This window comes from Lepeophtheirus salmonis, chromosome 7 (assembly GCF_016086655.4).
Source record: "Lepeophtheirus salmonis chromosome 7, UVic_Lsal_1.4, whole genome shotgun sequence".
Taxonomy (NCBI): Eukaryota; Metazoa; Arthropoda; class Copepoda; order Siphonostomatoida; family Caligidae; genus Lepeophtheirus; species Lepeophtheirus salmonis.
Window position 1 is genome coordinate 27,958,974 of NC_052137.2, and position 23,246 is coordinate 27,982,219.

General features: G+C 32.1%; 1 protein-coding gene across 1 annotated transcript in view; it reads left to right on the forward strand.

The window, feature by feature from the left end:
* Positions 1-10,589: 10,589 nt before the first annotated feature.
* Positions 10,590-23,246, forward strand: part of LOC121121242 (uncharacterized) — a 138,310-nt gene continuing 125,653 nt past the window's right edge. The window contains exon 1 of the mRNA XM_071890200.1: positions 10,590-11,196. Within this exon, the coding sequence (XP_071746301.1) occupies positions 10,770-11,196 (427 nt within the window). The 5' untranslated portion in view covers positions 10,590-10,769. The remainder of the gene's footprint in view (positions 11,197-23,246) is intronic.

The window sequence follows — 23,246 nt, forward strand, 5'->3', positions numbered from 1 at the left end:
AAATTCAATTAAATTTTTAAAAAAATTCCCAAAAATTTAATTGTCAGTGAATACCTTTGAAGGTTTGAAATTTTTATTCGAAAAATTTAATATTTGAAAAAATTTTGCAGAAAATTTTATATATAAATTTTTTTTTCTATAGATTTTACATCTGAAATTTAATTGTAGAAATTTTTTTCATAAACATTTTTTGAAAATAGGTGTGGATTATTAAAATTATTTTCCCAAAAATTTAATTTCTTGACAATGGCTTTGAAGTTTTGAAATTTTTATCCAAAAAATTTAACTGATTTTTTTTCTAAAAATCCAACCCCCTCCCCCTTGAAAAAAAAAAAAAGAAGAAGTTATTTATATAAGCCTCTGGGCACCCCTCCAGAAAGAGGATTTTTGACAATGATATTAAAGTTGAGCGAACAGTTCAACTTTAATATTTTTTCTTCTCGGAACCTTTTACTTAATACCTTTAAAAAAAGATACAAACCTACATGCAGCAAAAATAATTTTTAGAATTATTCGGTCATTATTCTTAGTTTTATATGTAGCAGAAGAGTTGAAAATTAATTTTTAATTTCTTAATATCCCGGGCAAAGCCGGACAACCCTACTCCAAATGATTGATTAAATTAGAATACGTACTCTTGTTAAGCTGTAAACAATTCCTAACAAAGATTCAATAATAACAAGATAGTTCAAGAGTACGTGAAACGGTGTAGTGAGTACCTTGAAGTTAAATGTTACTATCATTCAATAAAAGAAAAAGAATGAACCAAGGCTAAAAACCACAACTTGTTACAAAGTAAAATCGAAAAGTTTAAGGGATAAGATTAAGTGAATCCTACTTAAACTCCCCCCCCCCCCGTAGTAACAGACTAACCTCACTTGGGAAGAGTAATGCCCTCCCTTGGGCTCTCCTTATTTAACCACCATTGCTCCTTGGACAGAAATGAATTGATTAGAAAAGGTTATATTATATGAGTCAAACAGCCTTGTAAAAGTCAATTTAATTCGACAAACTTCTGCTCCAAGGGATTAAGGAAATCCATGTCATCAAAAAAAAAAAAGCATGGGCGTAATTATTACATTTCAAATACAGTCTTGATGGAACTGTTTTCGATAATTATCCAAGAAATCTTAATTACATATATAGAGATTTTAGATAAATTTGATGATATCATCAATGAGTCTTGCCCCATTCGAAATTATAAATATCCATTCCGTTCATTAAACATTCGTGGAGACATACGTACATATACATTCAAATGTATTTAAGGGAATACCTAAAACTGATTAGGTTCTTAAGGCAGAAATAATAATTAATTTTTACTAAAGTAGATATATGTGGTGAATCATCATAAAAACAATCTTGAACAAAAATCAAGTAAAGGAGAAAATCCTACTCTTTTTTTACTTCATATAAACATACACAAAGACATATTTGAGTTAATTATAGCCTTATTATTCAAATTTGTGGGATAAGTCAGAATAACCAAGAATTTTAGCTCTAGCTTAGAGCCTTTGTTTGATTTAAGAGACTTTCACAGGCTCCGATATACCCTTTTAGCTATAACCTATCAATTTTTCATTCTTTTAATGTCTTGATCAATTTTGAGTACTTTAAGTGCAATTTGAGGCACACTCAAAGGGTTAATAAGAATAATTTGTTGATAGAAATGGACGATAGTTTCGTCGAAGACTACGAATATTATCTAAAGCCAATTTTGAGAAAAATCCTTCTATCTTATTTTTGTGTTAAGGGGCCACATATGGAGATTTTATTGTTTCTAGGTATGACATGAAATACAATGAGCTCTAAGTTACTAAGAAACTAATTGCACTTCAAATAATTAGTATTCTTTGAGTAATTGAAAATTGAATTTTTTGGGCATGTAGGATTTTTAAGTCACGAAGGCAAGTGCTTTAAAATAAGTTGATTCCCCTCCAAGAAATAATAAAAAAAGATAATAAAAAAGTATACAGCTTCGAAGTGAGGCACACCTTTTCACACTATGTTTAAGAATCACATGACGATTTAAGTAACTCACGTATTACATCTTGAAAAAAAAAACAGTTAAGGGATTCCTGGAATTTTCCTCAAGAAGTTCATCAAAATATCTTATGTATAAGCATTATTTTTCATATTAAATAATCGGCTCCGATTCACTAGTTACACAATATTATACCACAGCGTAATCCCACTCATTTCTGCTGGATTTTTGAGCGTGTAGAACTAGTTTCTGCGGGTCCAGGATAGATCGTTGCGGATTTCTATTTAAAAATAAATTGTCCGAGGCCCAAATTACAAGCTGGGTAGAAACAGGATAATAACTTACGCCAAGGTTGATTTTAGAGTATGCTAATATAATACTAGACACCTTTAAGCCAAGGCTCAAGTTCACCTGCTACTATTGGGGTAAAAGAAGTGAAAAATTGATACATTGTCACAAAAATAAGTCTATAAGGTCATATTTTGTCATATTTTTATGAAAAAAACCACCCATTTATTAGATTGAAATAGTCAAATATATACCTACATCTATAAAAGAGGCCTGTGATTGATATGATATTGGACTTAAATATATTTCAGAGGCTTGCTTTTTATATTGGTATATACATATTTCACTATTTAAGTCTATTAAATACTTTTTTTTCCAATAAAAATAGACAATTTTTTTTTTAAATTTATGTTATGTCATAGAAATAACTTCTCAGTTTTTTTGCCTCATTTGTAAGAGGTGCGTTTGAGGCTTTGCTTACAAGGATCTAGTATAATATGGGCAAATTGACCAAAATAAATAAAAATATAATATTAAAAAAAAAAAAAAAAAGAGTAAAAATGTACAAATATATTAGGTATTTTTTAAATTATATTATTGATAAAATAATAGTCCATAAGCCTTCACTGATCGGACCATGTGTCCTCTATTCTAGAAATCAAAGTATGGTCATCATATAACAAATATATACATAGTAGTTAAAAATATTATATATAAAAAAAAACAAGAGTAAAAATGTACAAATATATTAGGTATTTTTTAAATTATATTATTGATAAAATAATAATCCAGTGATCGGAACATGTGTCCTCTATTCTAGAAATCAAAATATGGTCATCATATAACATATATACATAGTAGTGGGAATACCTGGGATTACTAGGAATTATTAGACGTCCACATACAAATAGACAAACTTTGCTTCAAAAATAAACACTTCATTATCTTTATTATATCACGCAACCTTTCATCCGAAGATGGAAAAAAATACAAGTCCAAAATCAATAAGTAGGTAGGCAACTCTTCCCAGCTATGGAACTATAGTTCAATAGGTATTGAGAATTGTTAACAGCTTAACAAGAGCTAGTTCTTATTCAACCAATCAACGATTAAATCACTGATTAGGAGAAAAGAAGGAAACACATTCCGGAAATAGGAAGGAAAGGTCATTGTTTCCACTCAGGTCCACCCAAAAAAATGTAATTACTAAGCTACCCTTTAATGAAATATTCCGGACACCACTGAAATCAACAGCTGCTGTGTTAGCTAGGTAACACTGCAAGATACAAAATCAATCCTTTGTTGTTTTTTTCTTATTTAATTCGATGCACCTAAGCTTTAGCTACACACGCTCGTTGCTACCGTTTGAAACGCAATGTCTTTTTTATTTTATTTTTATATGAAAATGGTAAATTGTTTTGCTAAAATAGTTATAAAATTTAAAAAAATATTCAATTGCAAAACCGGGACAGATCTAATTCTGAATAAACTGGATATTGTTCTTATATGCAAGTATAAAATTAATAAATAAATTTTTACCTTTCGATTGAGATGGTGTGATCCTGATTTCTTTTTAAATCTAGAAAAATGAAAACAACCTTTACGGGTAAAAAAAATTTTATAGTCCACAGAGAATAAAATTTAATTTACTTCAATAAGCATTGATAGCTGAATAAATAGACAAAATATATATTGATTAACAAACCTTAACAACCTTTATAAATATTGATTTTTTTAAGGGCCTATTTTTTTTTTTAATTAAGAAGTTTTATGTATTCACTTTACGACAAACTATGATTTTTATCATTTTTATCAAAAGGGATAAAAATAGTTTTTAATAGTTTTATCGTACATTTTTTGTACCTACAAGCCATTTTGTTTCACTAAAAAAAAGATATACATATAAATAATTTATATTTATTAAATCTGGAAACATGTAACTACTAAATATATTTTATGGTTTTATAGATTATATAGATCTTACAAGGCAAAAAATAGCACAAAATCATATAAATGATGGAAATAGTGTTGGGACAATTAATCAGAATCGAAGAATCGGGTGTATTTCAAGGAATCAGTTATTGGAAAATAATGTTGAATTTAAGATTCCGATGCTTTTTTACTATTATTTATTACTTTTCTTAGTTATGAAGTTAAGAAATTTTTGCATTTTACTAGAAAATGTAATATTTGACATTTAATTTTTCAAATTAAAATTCGAAAAAATCTAATATTCGATTTTTCCCCCTGGTTCCAACTGATTGCATAGTGTGCTTTCAATAGACGTATGTATACATCGAAATTTTGGAGCATAACTTCATCATTATTCCAACAGAAAACCCCAATTAAATGCGTTTTATAGCAATAAAAATTGCATATTTTGATTAACAAAGTTCAATGGAAACATTAATTTTAAAGAAAAACAAGTAATCTCGACGTATACAGGGTTGAGCAGCAAAATGTGGACACTAGAGATTCCCTTAATAATATTTCATTATTTTTTTAATTTTCAATAATAACAAAAAAAAAATTTATAATACATGTAAACAAGGCCTTTGCAAAGTTGATGATTCAATGTGGCCACCTTCAGCATCAATCACAGCCTTTACACACCGCCGGAAGTCTTTAAAGGAGTTGATGACAAACACTTCAGACAAGTTGTCCCACGGTGGCTGCCTTCAGTTTATGTGGAGTTTTGTTGGTTTCCCTCTCCAAAGTACCTGACACAGCAAAGTCCAGCAGGTTCAAATCTGGCGAGGAAGGTGGCCACATTTTAGCATCCTTTAATAACACCTCTAGCTAGTCAGTTTTTGTGCCTGACAAAGAGGTTGCAAACCCTACCGTTTTTGAACCCCCTTTACGCGAGGCAGATGCGGTATCGCTGTTCCCAAAATTCTTAGCAAAAAAAGAGTGAGGCTGTCTGTAACGGACAATGGCCATGCCTCTTCCTCAAAAAGGCAGGTTAGGAACGGGGAGGTCTTCTTATTTAAGGACAGGTCTCCTCCCCCCGTCCCTCCAAAATTAAACCCTGCTAGTAAGAGTGACATCACCGTTAATCAGCGGATCTTTGAAACCTCGGATGGTCCAGAGGGTGCTGAGGCGGTGGAGGGGCCAATGGATATAGCCACTAGCCCAACCCCAGCGGGCCCCCTACAGAATGATGTCACACCCGTTGAAAATGTTCCTACACCCCAGCTTGTTTCACAGTCTCCTACCCCACAGGAAGTTAGGGTTGAGAGTTTAGAATTTACTGGAACACATAAAAGTGATGAAGAAAATGATGGGCAGGCAATCTTCAACATGAGTTAGATTAATTAATTAAACCTTTAATGATTAATGAGTAAATTCAAATTAATTAACCATCCACGTTTTGTTGCCCATTCCTGTAAACAGCATTTATTTATATTGTAAGGCAAGGTGAAATATCGTAAGGAAAAATAGATTAGACAAAAGTACCCAATAACCCACGTTTCATTGCCATCATAGTTCATAATAACTTTCCCCACGAGGAATCTCCTGTTTCAACGGTAGAAATCAATGAAAAAGGCGGGAATATTTATTATTTTTGTACTTCTTCCTCCTTTTCTGAGTCCTTCAAATGTTATGTTATGTTACATAACTTATGTAAGTCACAACGATTACTCTTGAAGCAAGCAAACATTTCCCTTCATCTGATGAAGATCATATTAAGTTTCCAACAAGTTATTTCTTGTTATAACTTTAACTACATACATATTTACTATGTACAGACATAATACATCGCGGAGAGACAAAGTAATTTGACTCTTTATATTATGAAAATAGTATAAATTATATTCCTTATACAAATATTTTATATATTAGCTATATAAAAATAAATCATCAAGAAATAGTTTATAATAGGACACTTCAATCCACTTAATATCATAATTCATATTATATATCAATAGAATGTTTTCACACGGGGTTCAGGCTCCATTTTGGGAGTCTAAACAACCTATTTTACAATAATGAAACCCCTTTTTTCCTTCTGGAAAATAGTAAACTATTGGATGTCAAAATGAGAGAAACAAATAAACCTTAGACCTTACTATCAAAATTTTATCCTTCTATTGCGTAATTTAATTATTGGTTTTTGGAATTAAAAAAAAATCCATATCTATTCACAAAAATTTAATGTTTAAGAAAAAATATCAGAAATTAAATTTCAAATATTGAACTTCTTAGAAAGAAATTTCAAAAATTACCAGTTGTTCAAAAAAAATTATATTTTTTGGAAAAAAGATTCAAAAATTCATATCTATTCGCAGAAAATTGAATTTTTGGCAAAAAAAGTTGAAAAATTAAATTTTTTCGGAATTTTTTTGGAAAATTATGTTAAACTTTTTGAAAAATTCTCAGTTGTTCACAAAAAGATTAAATTTTTCGGGAAAAAATTTCAAAAATCCATAGCCATTCACAGAAAATTAATTTTTTTGGAAAAAAAATTGAAAAATTAAATTTTTAGAAAACTTTTTTTGGAAAATTATAATAAAATTCAAATATTTTATTTTTGGAAAAAAAAAATCAAATGATAAATTTCTTATATAAGCAAAAGTTCCTTAATTTTTTTTTTTGAGGGGGACGGCTACGGCTCCTCCAACCCATCCTCTGAGGACGCCCCTGCATTTGCAAACATTCTATGGAAATTATGGAGAGGAATGGAGGAACATCATTTAACAAACTATTCTCGAAACATTTCATTTACATAAAATTATGTAGATGAAATATTAAAAGGTTATAAATATACCGAAAAATACAACAAACAAAAATAAACACAAGAACTGAGACCGATGAGCAGTACATTGCAGTCTCGGTTCGACTTTATTGGTTCCAGTTCTATCAGTTCAAGAACCGGAACTGCTTGATCTATAAGATATTACCTGTCTATCTGTATTAAAAATATGTCAATATATCTTTATACCTTTTTATTTCCATGTTGTAGATAAAAATTAACTATCATATTGGAAACAGTAAGATATTTTCCTCTAATTATCCTATTTTTCTTGTTCATAATCGATCAAAAAAAAAATTGCCATTTTTAGTACTAATTACTTTGATTTAATTCAATTATCCGTGTTTATCATTACGATCAAGTATCAAATCCAAGTATTAAATCTATTTTTATTCTTGAAGCCATTTGATGAAGTCTCATCAATATTTATAATATTAAATCAAGTAAAAGTAGATATCATGTACCAGTTCCCAAGAGGACGTATCCTTCAAATATGATGTAGTTTATGACGTCAGTGAAAATACTTGATTGAACCTTGTCATTTATTGCATCACAGTTGAACAAGACACTATCTTATAAGTTATAGGCTCGAAGTTGATATTTAAATTGTTAAAATTTATAATAAATTCGGAATAAACTCCATCAAATGGCTTTATGAATAAAAAAAACTTAATACTTGCTTTGAATACTAATTGGAAGTGATAAAAATCCTGTGTATAATGGCATGTCAAAAAAGAACAAAATCAACAGGTATCCCTCAAAATTTGAAGAATATTTTGGAGGAGGTCAGCTACAATCAGCTTGACCAGAGCCATATAAGTAGAGTTACATTACCAAGCTATCTGCTTTGACGATAGCTGACTTTCTCATGTGTTTGAATCACGGAACAAAACATTCAAAATGTAATACTATATTTTAGGCGAAGAACACTACAAATAATTTTGTTAAAACACCCTTCTTATGCCCTCTGGTGGTGCCGTGGATTGCAATAATCGTTCTGGAGCTGAGGGAATTAAACTTTTTTCATTTCCAAGTGACGAATTCCTTGGAAGGCAATGGGTACTAAAAATGAAATGAAATCTTTGGAAACCAACTGATAATTCTTGATTGTGCGCTAAGCATTTTGAAACAAATTAATTCATAAAGAATTCGAACTCTCAATCTATTCCAACATTGTTTAAACATACAAAACCTAAATTTCCAAGGCCCACCAAAAACTCCAACAAACCCATTTTCATTCCGGAGAACAATGGTGCAGTTAAGCAAATTTAATAATTAAGGAAATCTGAAGCAACTTTTTTAGATCAAATTTCAGATAAAAAAGATCTCCATAGTTTCAGGATCATACATACTTTACTCCTTATTTGGAACCTCCTACTTCCGAAAATGGAGAAATAAACTTAGTGGAAATAATTCTAATTTCATCAACAATAGAAAATGAAACTTCTTATAATGATAATTTTGTTTTTGCATTAGTTACTTTATCTTTAAACAATAATAATTGCGTGATATGGTTTGTAGATATCTATCCAGAGGTAAAATATCTAAAGGATATTAATACCAACCTACAAATCTAACTTAAATTCTATGGAACAGAAATAAAGGAATTAAACGAGATTAATAGAAATACAAGGTTATACCATAACGCATGTACGACTGAGATGTAAGACTTCCACCACGCTTTTTAATATTGACGTCATAGTCTATGAATGGTTGCAGATTTTTCCAAGATCTGTTTTTCGTGCCCAGTAGTCGGTACGATACATCAAATTGAAAATTCTAGCAAGCCCGATTGTATGATGGTCTAACCTTGTAGTTCTATTAACCTTGGCAATTAAAAAAGAAGTTGAAGGAAAAGATCTCAAAATTTGGGACGCAGAATCAAAGTTTAAGTCATTACAATTGCGCATCTCTTCGCTATTTAATTTAGAATTTAAGTTGCAAATCTTCATATTCCAGAATCCCCCTTGGTATAATAAAACCATGGAGAATTCACTTCAGTTAAGATTAATTGAGAAACTATGTGTCGTCCAATTAATCTATTGTGCCAATAACTGTTTGGATGAATTTGCGAAAATAGAGGTTTAATTCAAAGTAATGTTTACAAAAATCCCTATGAAATGTTTAAATGTGTCCAATTTTGTTCTTGGTCATCAAGAGGGCGAAGACTCAAAAATTAGAATCCTCTTGGAGGCCATCTAGCCTCAGTTCTAAAAGTATGACAATTTCGTACTTGGCGCCATTCAAAAGAACTGACAAAATACTATAGTTTGATGTTTGTTTTGTTTATGTGGGATCAAAAGTAACCTAGCAACAAGCAAATGGCAAAGGGTGCATGATCTCCTAGAGGCACAAATATGTTCTGAACAGGGAAATGATCACTTCTTGGCTGAATCAGGAGCTCAGGCCAAGGGAACCTTCAGGACCAAATATCCATCTCAGGTCATGGGTTACGACGTCGTTGCGTCTGACGACAGCAAGATGCCTCCCTACTCCTTTAAGGTCAAAGATAAAGTTAAAATAGACGTCTACTTCAAGGTCCTCTGGTACCATGTCTCGACCAAGGTTAAAGAGCACGTTTCCCGAGAGACAACTATGTGGTTACCCAAGATGGAGCCCCGGCACACACGTCCAAGAAGGTTCAATATTTCTGCAGGGGGAACATAATTACCTTCTGCCCAGTAAACTCTAAGTATACGTCCTCATCCTACGTGAATCCCCTGGAATTCGCTGTTTGGTGCGTCTTGGAGGGGAAAACGAACAAGACTTAACACCCGAATGTCGAGGAGTGGAATAATTTGTCCTCGGACTTCATCAAGGTTAGCTGTGCTACTGTTCATCCAGAATGGAGGGTGACAATTTGAATAAAAAGTGTAGAAAATTGTTGAATTGCCAACTTTGAAATTAAAAGTTTACTATCAAAATGGCACAAAATAAAAATACGGATAAGTGAAAACGGCATTTTAATTTTTGAGTCCACGCCCTGTTAGTAGGATAACTAGAGAAAAATATCCTGTTTTTCCATTGTAGTAGTTAATTTTTATCCATAATATGGAAATAGTAGTGAATAATGATATAATAACATATATTCAATACATTTTAAATTAATATACATGATAAAACTAGGCATTATAGAGATATATTTTTGATACAGGATCAGGTAATCCCTATTATTTGTTGGTCCGATTTTAACTTCCAATAACTCCCTACTTTTCTTTAACAATAATAAAAAAGGGTTTATTATAATAAAACTTCCTTGTTTAGGCCCCAAATTGCCAACATCAACAATGCAAACGTCACATGAAAACGCTCTATTGTAAATACAATTTTTATTTACTGTGGCTGATAAATTGCAAACCAACAATTTTAACTGTTGCCTTTATAAACATAATTTATATTTTTTCAAACTTGAGTCTGGAGAAGAAATAAAAGCCAGCCCGCATTTTTCTTTCGTTTTCTTTCCCCCTTCTTCTTCTTTTTTTGTTTGATGCTCCTCTGCAATGGACTACAGAGGCAGGTTGTTATTATTGTAATAATAAAACGCTTGCCTACGAAAATAAAGAGAGAATTTACTTTAGTCGTGTTTATCACGTCGTTAATCGCGGGTGTGGATGTCCGCTCGGTGAATCCTTTTGTACATTTGACTATGGCGATATTGAATTTGAAATAATTTTGAATATTTATTATAAAGTACATCATACATTATTCCATTGTTGATTTGTTTTTCCCGCCTACTCTGTCATCATGCTTCTCATGTGTTGTTTCCGTGAATCCTCTTCGAAGAAAAAGAATGAGGAAGGGATCTATAGTAAGAAGGAGGAACAGAAGTCGATTCAGAAGCAACAGCAGTCCTCGAACATAACTGAGGAGGATTCCTCGACATGGAATCCTTGCTCCAGTCTTTTAACGTCGAAGGACCCCATTCTTATCGATAAAAAGAGGCTTTCAATCTACTCTTCCTCTTCCACCTCTTCTTCTTCGGATTTCGGATTCAAATCCGGATCCATTAAAACTGGAAGAGCATATGAAAGACATCCAGGAGCCAAAAAGCTCTTGAAACAGAAAAGTAGTGATTGTGTTGGTATTCCAAAGGCCATTTATGATAGTACGCCACTGCCGCCGAATCAGCCTCCTGCGTACTCCTCACAAGGTTCAACTCCACAGCATAAAGGTTGGTCTCTTTATAATATTCCTTCTATTCAAGTCCTGGTCATATTTACGTGCTACTCAATTATCATCATCATGTCATTGATGTATGGTTATTTTTTTCTCGGTGGTTGTATACAGAATTAAATATATGTGGTGCGTCAACTTAAAAACAACCTTTTTCAAAAATCTAGAATAACGGGAAATCCACAATTATTTTTTTAATTAATACATAAAAGTTGTAACTTGTGTAATTTAATTGTACAAGTTACAAAACATAAATGAGATGAATAATTTTAAATTAATGATGTACCTGTATGAGGATCATGCAATCATTGAATATTCTAATGGATGTTCGATCATTAATGGTGTGTAATTTTTGTCTATTTTAATATTTAAATTATTCAAATATAAGTATTTTTTGGAACATTATGAAGTTCAAATGCCCACATGACTCATAAATACATAATAACCATGTAATTTGAGCAGATCAAAATGAAATGATAGTAACAATTAGTAGTTAGTGATTAGAGTTACCTATATTGTAATTACAAAATTCATTTTAAGGTGAAGAAATTGTGACTTCTAAAGGTTTGCTTGACTAGTTGCAACTATTTCATAGATATATTTGAGTCGATTATTGACGTATTATTCCAATTTGTGGTACGATTTAAGATAGTCTAGAATTTTAATTATAGTTTAGAGCCTTTATTTGATTTCAGACACTTATTTTGGCTCCGAATGGCCTCTTTCATATAAAATCCATTAATTTCTACTTCTTTTATTGTGACAGATCAATGTTGGATACTTTAAGTGCAATTTGCGTACATACAAAGGGGTAATAAAAATAATGTGTTGATCGAAATTGACAAATATTCATGGAAGAATACAATTGTAATACACACTCAATTTTAAGAAAAGTCATTCTAGTTTGTTTTTGTGTTGACATACCATAATTTTCCATCAAGAAGCCGCATTTCTTTCCACAGAAGCGACCTACATATGTATATCAAAATATCTAGACCTACTTCTATATATTTTTTTAAATAACTAGTCTATGAAACCTTAGCAAATATCGTAAGTGCGTAGCAGATATTTCTATTAATAAAGACAATTGCATCTTTTAACCACGAAAGGGTCAATGTATTTTTTTGCGTGCCATATTCTGAGGTAATTCTACTCAAAATGGGTTTACCTGTTGTTTTTGATTTTTTAATGTAGGTACATAGCGAAGTGGTTGTCGCAGTTATTGTTTTTGAGTCTGCGAAATATCTACAATGTATAGCAGAGATCATCACTTGGCGGATCGCAATACTTTATGCACGCGAACTTTTTAAAGAAAATATTAATATTGATTCTCATTTATACTGTGTGAGACCTTTGTCTTACTGGACCTCTTTGAATTCTAATTGAAAACCAATTTTAATTCCTGCTTACTTAAAGTATCATCAGTCCTACCCATAGAGGCGACAAGGTATTTCCTTGTCAGTTTGGCAATCTGAGGCAGTAGCATATTAAAATCTTTAGTCTTCTCTAATGAACAGTAGCTTGAGGAAGTGGTATCTTATTTTGAACGTAGGCTAGAGGAAAGCAGTTGATTGGTTAACTTTTTATTACGTCATCAGATTTGAATATAATTTATTCAGTTGGGAATCCAAATGGTTAATCAACCAAGTTCTTAAACTGTGGCGTTAAACTAAGAAGTATTCTATTCAAATATGATTTATTTTACACATCATAGAACTAATAATTAATTTATGTGTATTATGTATTTGTTCATAACAGGATTCGCAAATGTCACCCATGACCCGGGTTTAACCCGTGCAGTATAATATACATTTTGCTCAAGATTTTGCCATGTTTGTGTAAAATATATTTTCACTATTTTAAATAAAATATATTTGATTGAAACTATTTACAACACAATTTTTTATAAAAAAACTAATTATCAATAATCTATTTCCTGTGATTCTCACAGCATTCGATGGCAATATTTTAACATTACTTAATCGTTTGGGGAGTTTGTAATGTACCAGTTCATAAGTACTGAAGACTTTTCAATGGAGCTGAAGGAAGGAATAATAGTGGGTGATTGCTGCATCAGTTCAATGAAACCGTTAGGCAAAGAGCATCTTTTATTCAGAGCTTTCCACGAGCTTAAAAGATGAGTGTTCATGGCATTAGCTCCAAAAAAGGATGATGGTAGTGGTGGACCTTGTGCCTCGAATGAAATTAAGACGCTGATAAATGAGGAATCCTTCTTATTTAGCCAAGTCTAGGCTTCTTCCACCTGTTTGCCATTTAAAAGCTGAGCTTGATATTAGGTTTTACCTAGGGTTTTTGCCAACCTTGGTTTATATGTAAGGGATAGTTAAGACTGAACTTTTACTCAAATGTTAAAATATTGTGTTGCGTAAGGTTGCTCTCATTTGGACTCATTCTTCATCTGTACGTGGGTTTGTAAAGATCCAGTTGAATCCTCTTACCTTAGAGTCACTGTAGAGTGTCCTATTGATTTATGCTTTTGCCAGGCCCGTGACTAAAGGCCGGAGAATGAGGAATATAAAATCTGGTCGTCATATTTGTCGAAAGACCGTGTTATTTGTCAAATTTCTGCTTTTGAATTTAAGAAAAAAATCAAATTTTGTTTTTTTCCTCAAAAAAACGTCATTTGTCAAAAAATTATTACATAGATTTTTTCAAAAAGCCCCTTGACACGGCCCTGGATTTGTTTAACATATATCTACCATCTCCTTTATGATTTATGAAGTATTGCAAATGGTTTGTTTTATATTAGGTATGCCAACATATTATTTTGGTTGGTTTTACATTGTTGGCATTTAATTTGCATAACCATTCATAATTAAATGAATGGTTATGTCATACTAGGTGTACACTATACTTATATATTATCTCTTCTTTTCCTCGAGGGCTTTTTGCATAAATTAAAAGATTGTGATCCGCTCTCTGGCTGTTTTTACAACTCGAATGATAAAAAGAAACATAAATACACACATATACAATACATAAAAGATGTATGAAAAACAAATCCGATTTTTGTATGTTATATTTATTATTATTATGACTTGACTTTACAATAAATACAAAATCATATCAAACTTTGATATATACATACAAATATAATAATATTTATTGCATTTACTATAACGTACATCTTGGAATGGAATGAGTATTTTGTTTGAAGTCCAAAACCTGTTTATGTACAATGTATGTACATATTTGATGCTGCTAAGTCATACATACGTATCAATACAAGTTATATACTTACATCAATGCCTTAAACTGCAAGAACTTCACATATATGTACATTTCCTTGAGAAAAACATGCAAATTGTTTTTTATTGGAATTACATGAATGTACCTTTGCTAGAATTTAGCTGGTATACACTGGTGTTGTTCGATATACCGGCACTATAATTGTAGCAGATCTCATTCCCTGGAAAATCCCAGTATTCCGTTAGTAAATAAAAAATACCGTCAACTTTCAGTTTTTATTATTATATTTTAAGAAACATTAATTAATTTTATGCTAGCCCTAATCATATAACCGCAGAGCCCTTTGCCAACACTCTCGACATGTACCCAAAAGGTGTAGTCGAGAGGAAGGCCTGTTGTGTACGTCATCTAAACACCAAAGCCCTTAGAACCATTGTCAGTTAGCAATGGGACTTCATGATAGAGTATAACATCCGCAGGGGGTGTTAATTAAAAAATTATATCGTGTTGAAGTTTAAAATTCAAAGTATTCAGATTTTAATGGACCACTTGGTATATGTATTTTCAATGGTCATGTTCTCCATTTTAATAATAACATCACCAATAGTGTGTGGGTTGTTTTTTAGAGCCGTTTTTTAAATTCTGTTTCCCCTAACCAAAAATAAATAAATAGTAAGTGAAGAACAAGCTAATTTTTGGTGAATTATATATAACTGAATGAAACTTAGATTTTGGAATAATTAAATGTTCTTTTCTTTTCTGGAGAATTATATTTTGGTAGGGGGGTTTTGTTTTGGGAATTTTTTCGAAAAAATTAAATCCAAAAATTAAATTTTTTAGGAAAAAAATATGAAAATTAATATTTCAAATATTAATTTTTTTGAAAATAAATTTCATAAAATCCAGTCATTCACAAAATATAAAAAATTTCGGATTTTTTTCCCAAAAATCTATAGTTATTCTCAAAAATTTAAATTTTTTACTAAAAATTCAAAAATGAAACTTCATATTTACAGAAAATTAAATTTTTCTCAAAAAAATTTCATAAATTAAATAAAATTTTAAATATTGAATTTTCTTGTATAATGGAAAAAATCTTTAATTTGAGGTAAGGGTTACAGCCCACCCCCGTGCACACCCTTGGTAACAATATTCTTTGTCTTGTTTTGGCCAAAAGTGCACTTGGGACTCCCTTGCGATTTTTTGTAAGAATACCTCATTCAGCATTACTTACAGGTAAATGTGTGTTCTATAAAACCCTACCTCCTTATTAAATACAACTAAAAATTTAAGATCCCCATTTGTTGTAGTGGGTTGTAGCTTTAATGAAACAAAACTGTTTTAATTTATACATGCGTTCATCACCTACTCAAAGCCATGATAAACTATTACTTACTTCAATGAAGGTGCTTTGTATATTATTTATTTAGGTGTGTGGTGTAGGCTCTCATTAGTACTGATCCTCCTTTCATAGTCAACATTAACTAACAATTAAATTATTAATGTGTTTTTATATCGATTCTTCTCCTTATTAAGGCTCTGTCTAGATATATTAAGCTCTTTAAATGCTTACTGTTGTTTTGTAGAGTACATATTGTCAAGTTACCGTACCAGTCCTTAGATTTTTCTTAACACATGTGCTGGAAAGTTATGGGTCTAACATAGGAAACACGTTTGTTTTTACGTTCACAATTGGCTTTTTTGAATATTTGTTTTATGAAGTGGAGTCCCCAAAACACTTTTCAAGCCATGACTTAGCTTGAACTGTATTGTCCCCATCAAGAAGCAGTATAAAGTTAAAGCACGAAATAGTTTTTGATCCATTGTTTTGGAAATAAAAGGAGTATCGTATCACTTAGCACAATAACACAGAAACTAATGATCAGATTGTCAGAAAATTTTGACAGCTGCCGTTTGAATGTTGGTACGCACTGAAAATGAGATGAATAAAAAATTGCCTTATCTATGTGCGAAGCCCGGGAAGCACAGCCCATGTGTTATATAGAGTCGTTGAGATAAAATCTGCGCTTGCGTGCACCTACAATTTTTTTATGATGCGGCTCTCTGTTGGTGTGTCTTTTTTTTGCGGTCAGAAACGTTGTTGTGTCAACAAACATTGTTAAAGTTTTGGGAATAATGACGACAGCTACTTCTGGTATCAAGGAAATTTAATTTACAGAAGAGCAACGCTGTGACGATGATTTTTGTACCCAACAGGCCTGAATTGTGACTGGCGCCCCAATCTTGTCATAGATTTGTAAGGCTCTTTTGTATACTGATAATCCCAGAAAAGTTGCTAAAATGGCTGAGATGGGATGGAAATATGTCCCTCTAGCAGTCCGTATCTTAATCCGATTGATTATTTTGTCTGGAGCTACGTTGAATTTAAAACATATCGAACGTTGCATACACTCAAGGACTTTCTGATTGCCTCCATCAAGGAGGACCAACATACCAAGGAACTACCTCGTCAACACCTGTTCATCCTTACGGGCCCTGATTTTATGATTGATACTAGAGGTAGATAAATTAAATGAGCTCCTTTTCAACATTCATATGTACAATTCAAGCGAATTTTGAAGTAAATCCACCGAAAAAAGTGGCCTCAATGACAATTTAAAGATTTTGGAAAAATCCACCGATTTGATCTAAACACACTGTATATTAAAGAGATAGGGTCTCCTTAATGATTTAAGATACTTTGTATTAAACCTATTTAATCAAATTAGGATTTGTACAATATCTTTCTTTCTATTAGAATGTTGCGTTTATCTATAGTGTATCTAAAACATTACTTTTTTAAATGAAGAAGTAGTTGTTCACGTGTAGACATGGATATGTATTTAATTTGTTCATCATTGAATTATAACTGTGTTATTTAGTCTATAAAATCTGTTTTTTTTATAATTTATTTATGTTTTTATTAATAAAGTATAGGGTAGTTGTAAGATTTGTCTGTTTATCTTATCCAAAAACTGGGATATTTTGAAGTTCATCTTCGTGGTTATTATGAAGAGAGTAGATGGGATGGATTCATAACAGGAATATCCTCTTACCATTAGCTATTTTTTTCACACAGATTCGTGAATTTGATGATTTTTCTATGTAGGGCGAGCGGCAGTTATTTAACAACGAACTTTGACCGCATGCGACAGCAATGCATGCGCAAGTAGGGCAATTTTTGTTGTTTTAATGGCTAGCCAGGGGTGTTTGAGGTCAGTTAAAAAAAGGGCATGGATCATCAAAGTATTTATTCCACAGTCGTAGAATGCAGAGTTTCCTTGTTGTCGAACTGCGCACGAAGACAACGTTGATATTGTAAACTTCTTAAACCAGAACAAATGCTTTATCTGCAGAGTCAGGAAGGAACCGAAAAAGTATGTAGGTGATAAATAATCAACAGCAAGGCTTCTGATCACAAGTTGAGGTCACAGGGTTTTTTTTTTTTTGACTTTGTTGACCCCAATGTTTAGCCTCCAAGCTCACCGGACATCAACCCCCTAGACTTTATTGTATGGTGCACAGTTGAGTGACACACCAAAAGATCCTCCTGCAACACAAAATCCGAGCTGATGTTCATGATCTGGGAGGAGTTCCGGAATCTGACAAGTGGGACTGTCATCAATACTTGCTCCCGTTTCCCTTGGTCTAATCGAGGCTATTGTTGTTGCCAAATGCAATTATATTGAATAATATATAATTTTATCTATTCAGATTTCCTTTAGCAATTTTTTTATATTATTAAAGTCGGAAGAGTGAGTATAGGAAAAAATCATGAAAAAGGAAAAATTGTATTGGTTGTTAAATAGAGGTCGCACCCTATACATCGATATTTTTGAAAGCAATTTGTGATATCATAAGTTATACTAATATTGCTGTGTTATATGTGAAAAGCGTTGACTGAGTAAAAAAAGTTGATCATGAGAAATGTTAATGTTTTCCTAAGATACATACAGTTAAATCTGTATTATATAAGAATAAAAACTCTTTTTTTCTTTCAAATGAAGGAAAATAGTGACCTATTGGATGTCAAAATGGGACAAACAAATAAACCTTAGACCTTACTGTCTATCAAAAATCTTTCCCTCCAATGACCAATTTTATTATATATCTCTGACCTTAAAATGTATTAAAAATACAGTATATAATATTAGAAAATCTTATTTCTATGTTGTACACAATAAATTAAATATTGCAATGTAAAAAATAAGATTACTAATCTACTTTTCTCGTCACAAATTAATCAAAAAAAAAAGAAAAAAAGTGCACAAATTAAGCTATTTCATGCAGATTTTCAGTATATATTACTTTGATTATATTTAAGTATCATTGTTTATCATTGTATCAAGTAGAATTCAATCAAAGTCTCCAGTTTTTTTATATATTCATAAAGCCATTTGATGTATTTTGATGAAGATAAACTTGAAATTTGTTCATTTTATGTAGTAAAAATACCAACACCCGAGATGTCGTACCATTCAATTATGATACAATGTATGAAGTCAATGAAAATGCTCTATAGTTCGGAATTGTTTATAGCTTAACACAGGACTGTTGCAATTGAGGGTGAAGGGGACAAATGTATCACCACTATTCACCTGCGGAATAATTGAATAAATCAAGCCATTTCTTCGAGATTTTCATAATAATTGGATTCCGTTCATTTATCAGTGTTTATTAATAGCATCAGGTAGTGTTGAGTACCCAGGGGTTAAGTTTACATCTATTTGATGAGTTTTTATTTAGATTAATAGGAAATTTGTATTTTAATATGTAGTTAAAATACTACCTATGTGACCTTCAATAATGATGCGATTTATGACGTCAGTGAAAACAATTTTTTTAGGTGTTTTCACTACATAAAATTGACACATTTGCAATAAATACTTATGAAACTTTATTAAGTGGCTTTAAGGACTTAACATCTGCATTGAATACTACTTGATGCCAATGATAAACTGTGGTATTAAAATAAAATAAAAAAAATATGCATAGAAAATCCTTTTTAAATGTATATGTTTGTGCAAGTAATTATAATTGTTTAGCGTCCCAAAATGGCCGACTTCTACAATACTGACGTCACGTGAAAATAATATATGATTGTGTATCAATATTTGAACCCGGATTGCATTGTCTCATACAGAGGGACAGCTCTGCGTGTATCTCCTTTTTTTCTTCAAATGTGTATCTATTTGTTAGTCATGTAGATACAATATAGACATTTTACACCTGTGAAAAGGGTTAGCCTATTTAGTCTATGATGATGATTGAATATATATACATTGTGGTGCAGGGAAAGCCTTTAAATCCTTATAACAAACGAACTAGATGGCGTAGAACCAAAAACAAAATTTGAAAGCTACATTTAATAACATTCAAATATTTATAATGAGATACGCCTTTCTTCATAACCGTGGCTAAACGGCGCCCGAAGCTTTGGTATGCCTGGGTGACCTTGTGCAGATTCATCTTTGCCATTGTACTGTTAATTGACTTCTTCAGGGCCTCCACAGATGAATGATACTTAGCACAGTCTCATGTTAAACCCACTCTTATAGATAAAAATCGCATGGGTTTCAGGCCCAGGCTCTTCGTTGGCCCAAAATCTGAAGGATTTTAATGAAAAAAGATCGGAGTTCGCCCTGTTGGATCTATTAGTTTCACAAGCCAGAGTGAGTGATGGTATAAAGTGACATCAGCTAATCCAGTAGGATGTTCATTATCTTTGTATCATTGGGGGTCAAAACTACCAGAATTGAAATGTCTCCGGCTATGAGCCAATTCCCAATTGAGGTAAGAGACTGCAAAAGGTGTATGAGACTCATTTCCTTCCCTGTCGGAGCAACAACTTGTAGCCTTTATCCAGTCCGAATTTGAATCCAATGGATTTTGAAATCTGCTCCTTTATGGCAGATACACTCTGTAAGAATCCCCATCCTAATTTGGATGTACTGAAAGTCTCCATAAACGGAGGTGGCCCGTGCCTACTGTGATGTCTTGCCTAATAGACTTAAGGCTGTAATGTATGCATAAGGCAAACATTTGGAATGATGTTTTTGTCACCTATCTTCTATATATTAAATGCGAATGTCTGTTTCCGGTAATTGCAGCAAAGGAATAGATTTTGCTGAAATTATTCATGTAGATTTTAAGGCTCAAGAGATGGTTCTGGTTACCCTTTTTTGGCCTTGAAGACCATGGCGGCTTTAAAATAGCATTTTCCAAAAAAACGAATTTTTTGACTAACAAACAACTACATCATATAAAACAAAAAATAAAAACCTTAGAATTTGAAGAATAGTTCTCGCTGCTATGCACAATTTTTTTTTATATAGGAAACATTTACGGTTACAAACTATAGAAATAAAAAAGATACATGCAAGTATTCATTTTACAGTATTTAAGGTCCACCTTGTATGGCCTTACTACATTCAACATCAGATGACTGTTAATGGAGAAGAGAAGATAATAAGTTATATTAAAAAAAAATGTGTACATTTATTACTCACACAGATGTGTGTTGCCTTTAAAGATTTTTTTTTTTACTCACAACTTGATGTATGTATGTAGATTTTATTTATGTTAGTAGCTCAGGTGTATATCTACTTTGTACAATATTTTCATACTATGTGCATATCCTTGAATCCTATGTACAATATACATATAAATCTTTCCATTTTAGAAAGTTAATGATATTTTATTATAATTTAAATCAGTATTATTTTATATCATCATCACTTAAACATATATTTTATACATATGAAACTACTAAGACTAACGATGAGAGACGATTTCTTTGATGCCTTATAAATATATATATATGTGAATGCATCCATCAATAAAGTAGCCACCTACGTACTCTTATGCCCGTGTATACTAGTGATGAGACTCGGTTCGAGACCGATTACATTCATGCATGTTTTTAGCCTTTTTTTCTGATTCATATGTGACAGAGATTTGAATCTTTCGAGGGAAATTCCGAATTCCACTTTGTCTTCAGAATTTGATATCCTTTGAGTTTTAGCAAATTGATTGCACAGTGTGCACCATGGTTGCTATTCTAGTACGTCAATTAGTCCCTATAGCTAACTGAGAAAGGAGAAATAGGTGTACAAATTAACAGCTGGCAAAACATTTCATCTAAATCCGCTCACACTAAATAAATAAATACTAGAAAGCTGAATATTTTTTTCTCAATTAAGTTTTTCTATATAAATTACTACTATTTATATAATTTTGCTCTGTTTTTAAAATTATATCCCGTGCGCTGTACAGAGTGGCCACAAAACTTACAGAAGCACGACCTATTTAAGAAACACGTGATTTTTATGGAATTAAGAAAAAACAACTCAAACCTAGTTTGGGATATGTTTATATATTTACCTATACTTTTTATTCAAAATGCCCTCCTTCACAAGGAATAGGAGCCTCTATACGCTGGTGAATAGATTGACGGGTCTTGACAACAAAGGCCGTATCACGCTGTCATGATGGCAGCTTGGAGCTAATCAAAATTTGGATGAGAGGTGCGGCAAACCTTTTTCTCCAAGACGATCTAAACTGCTAAGTCCATAAAGTTGAGGTCAGGGCCGGAGGAGGTCCGCATAGAGGCAGACCAGAAGTCACCCATATTGTTACCGCAGAAGTTTTGGTTCTTCTTGGCTTTGTGGAACTTAAATGGAATTTCCACGTTGTTGGCAGTCTTGATAGAGATGTCAAAGGTCTCTGTAGCCTTCTCAGTACTTATATTGGCGAGAAAAGATTGCACACGCGTCGCCTTTTTGTTCTGGCTCCGACATTTTTATATTTAGAAACATGGGGTACAAACAAAACTTGTTACTGTTTTGTCGGATGTCGTTTGGTTGCGTAATGAAACCTCGTAATTTAAAATAACTGTATTAGAATCCTAATTAAATACTAATACAAGTTTTGTGTCCCCACTTTGTACACAAATGAAACACATCAAACGGCATTTGACGTCATTGTACAGATGTTCACAATTTGGAAGCACACTAGATGTAATCAACATATCACTTATGAAGTCGGTCAAGACCGAATCTTAATTGAGACCGTGCATTTTGGCGGGGACGTATATATAACACTCTCAGCCGGGTCTTATGATTTTCAAACCGAATCCCAACACTAATATATACCTACCTATTGTAAATCAGTTCCTTCCTGCCATAATTTAATTTTAATTAGATATAGCAATGTTTTCTTCTAAAGATGTGTTGTTATATTTATGTACATTAACTCTAGTAGTGGGTGTGTAGGTAACAGTTTGTAATAATGAAAGAACATGCATCACTTGATAACCTATAGGAAGAGGGGTTTAATTGTATGTATATACAATATATAGATGGATGGATATCACGTTGTTGTTAATGAAGAAGAAAAAGTAGAGACTGAATCAATTTCAAAACTTTTGTTTCGTTGTTGTTGATAGACGTCTTTGAATCATAGTTTATGAAATATGAGAGTAAGTAGTAGTACTACCTTTCATGATGATGTCTGCTGTCTATGGGGAAGAAAAAAAATAAAGGCTTTATCAGATTGAATAAACTAGGAGTCTCTCTTTTATTTCCGTATCAAATTTCAAATCAGATGTATCAGTCTTCTGTAAGTATTCTTAAAAATGTCTCGAGTAAAATGTAAATGGTTTTGAGAGTCCCTTGATCATGTCACAGGTCTCAAATACACAACATCTCTAAGAAGACAAGACTCACTTCCTCATTTGTATGTTCCTATAAGAAATATCCTATATGGGAAACATATTTTATTGTACTTATATGTACTTGCCCTTGACAACTGCATTTTAAGTTATTTCAAAATATATAT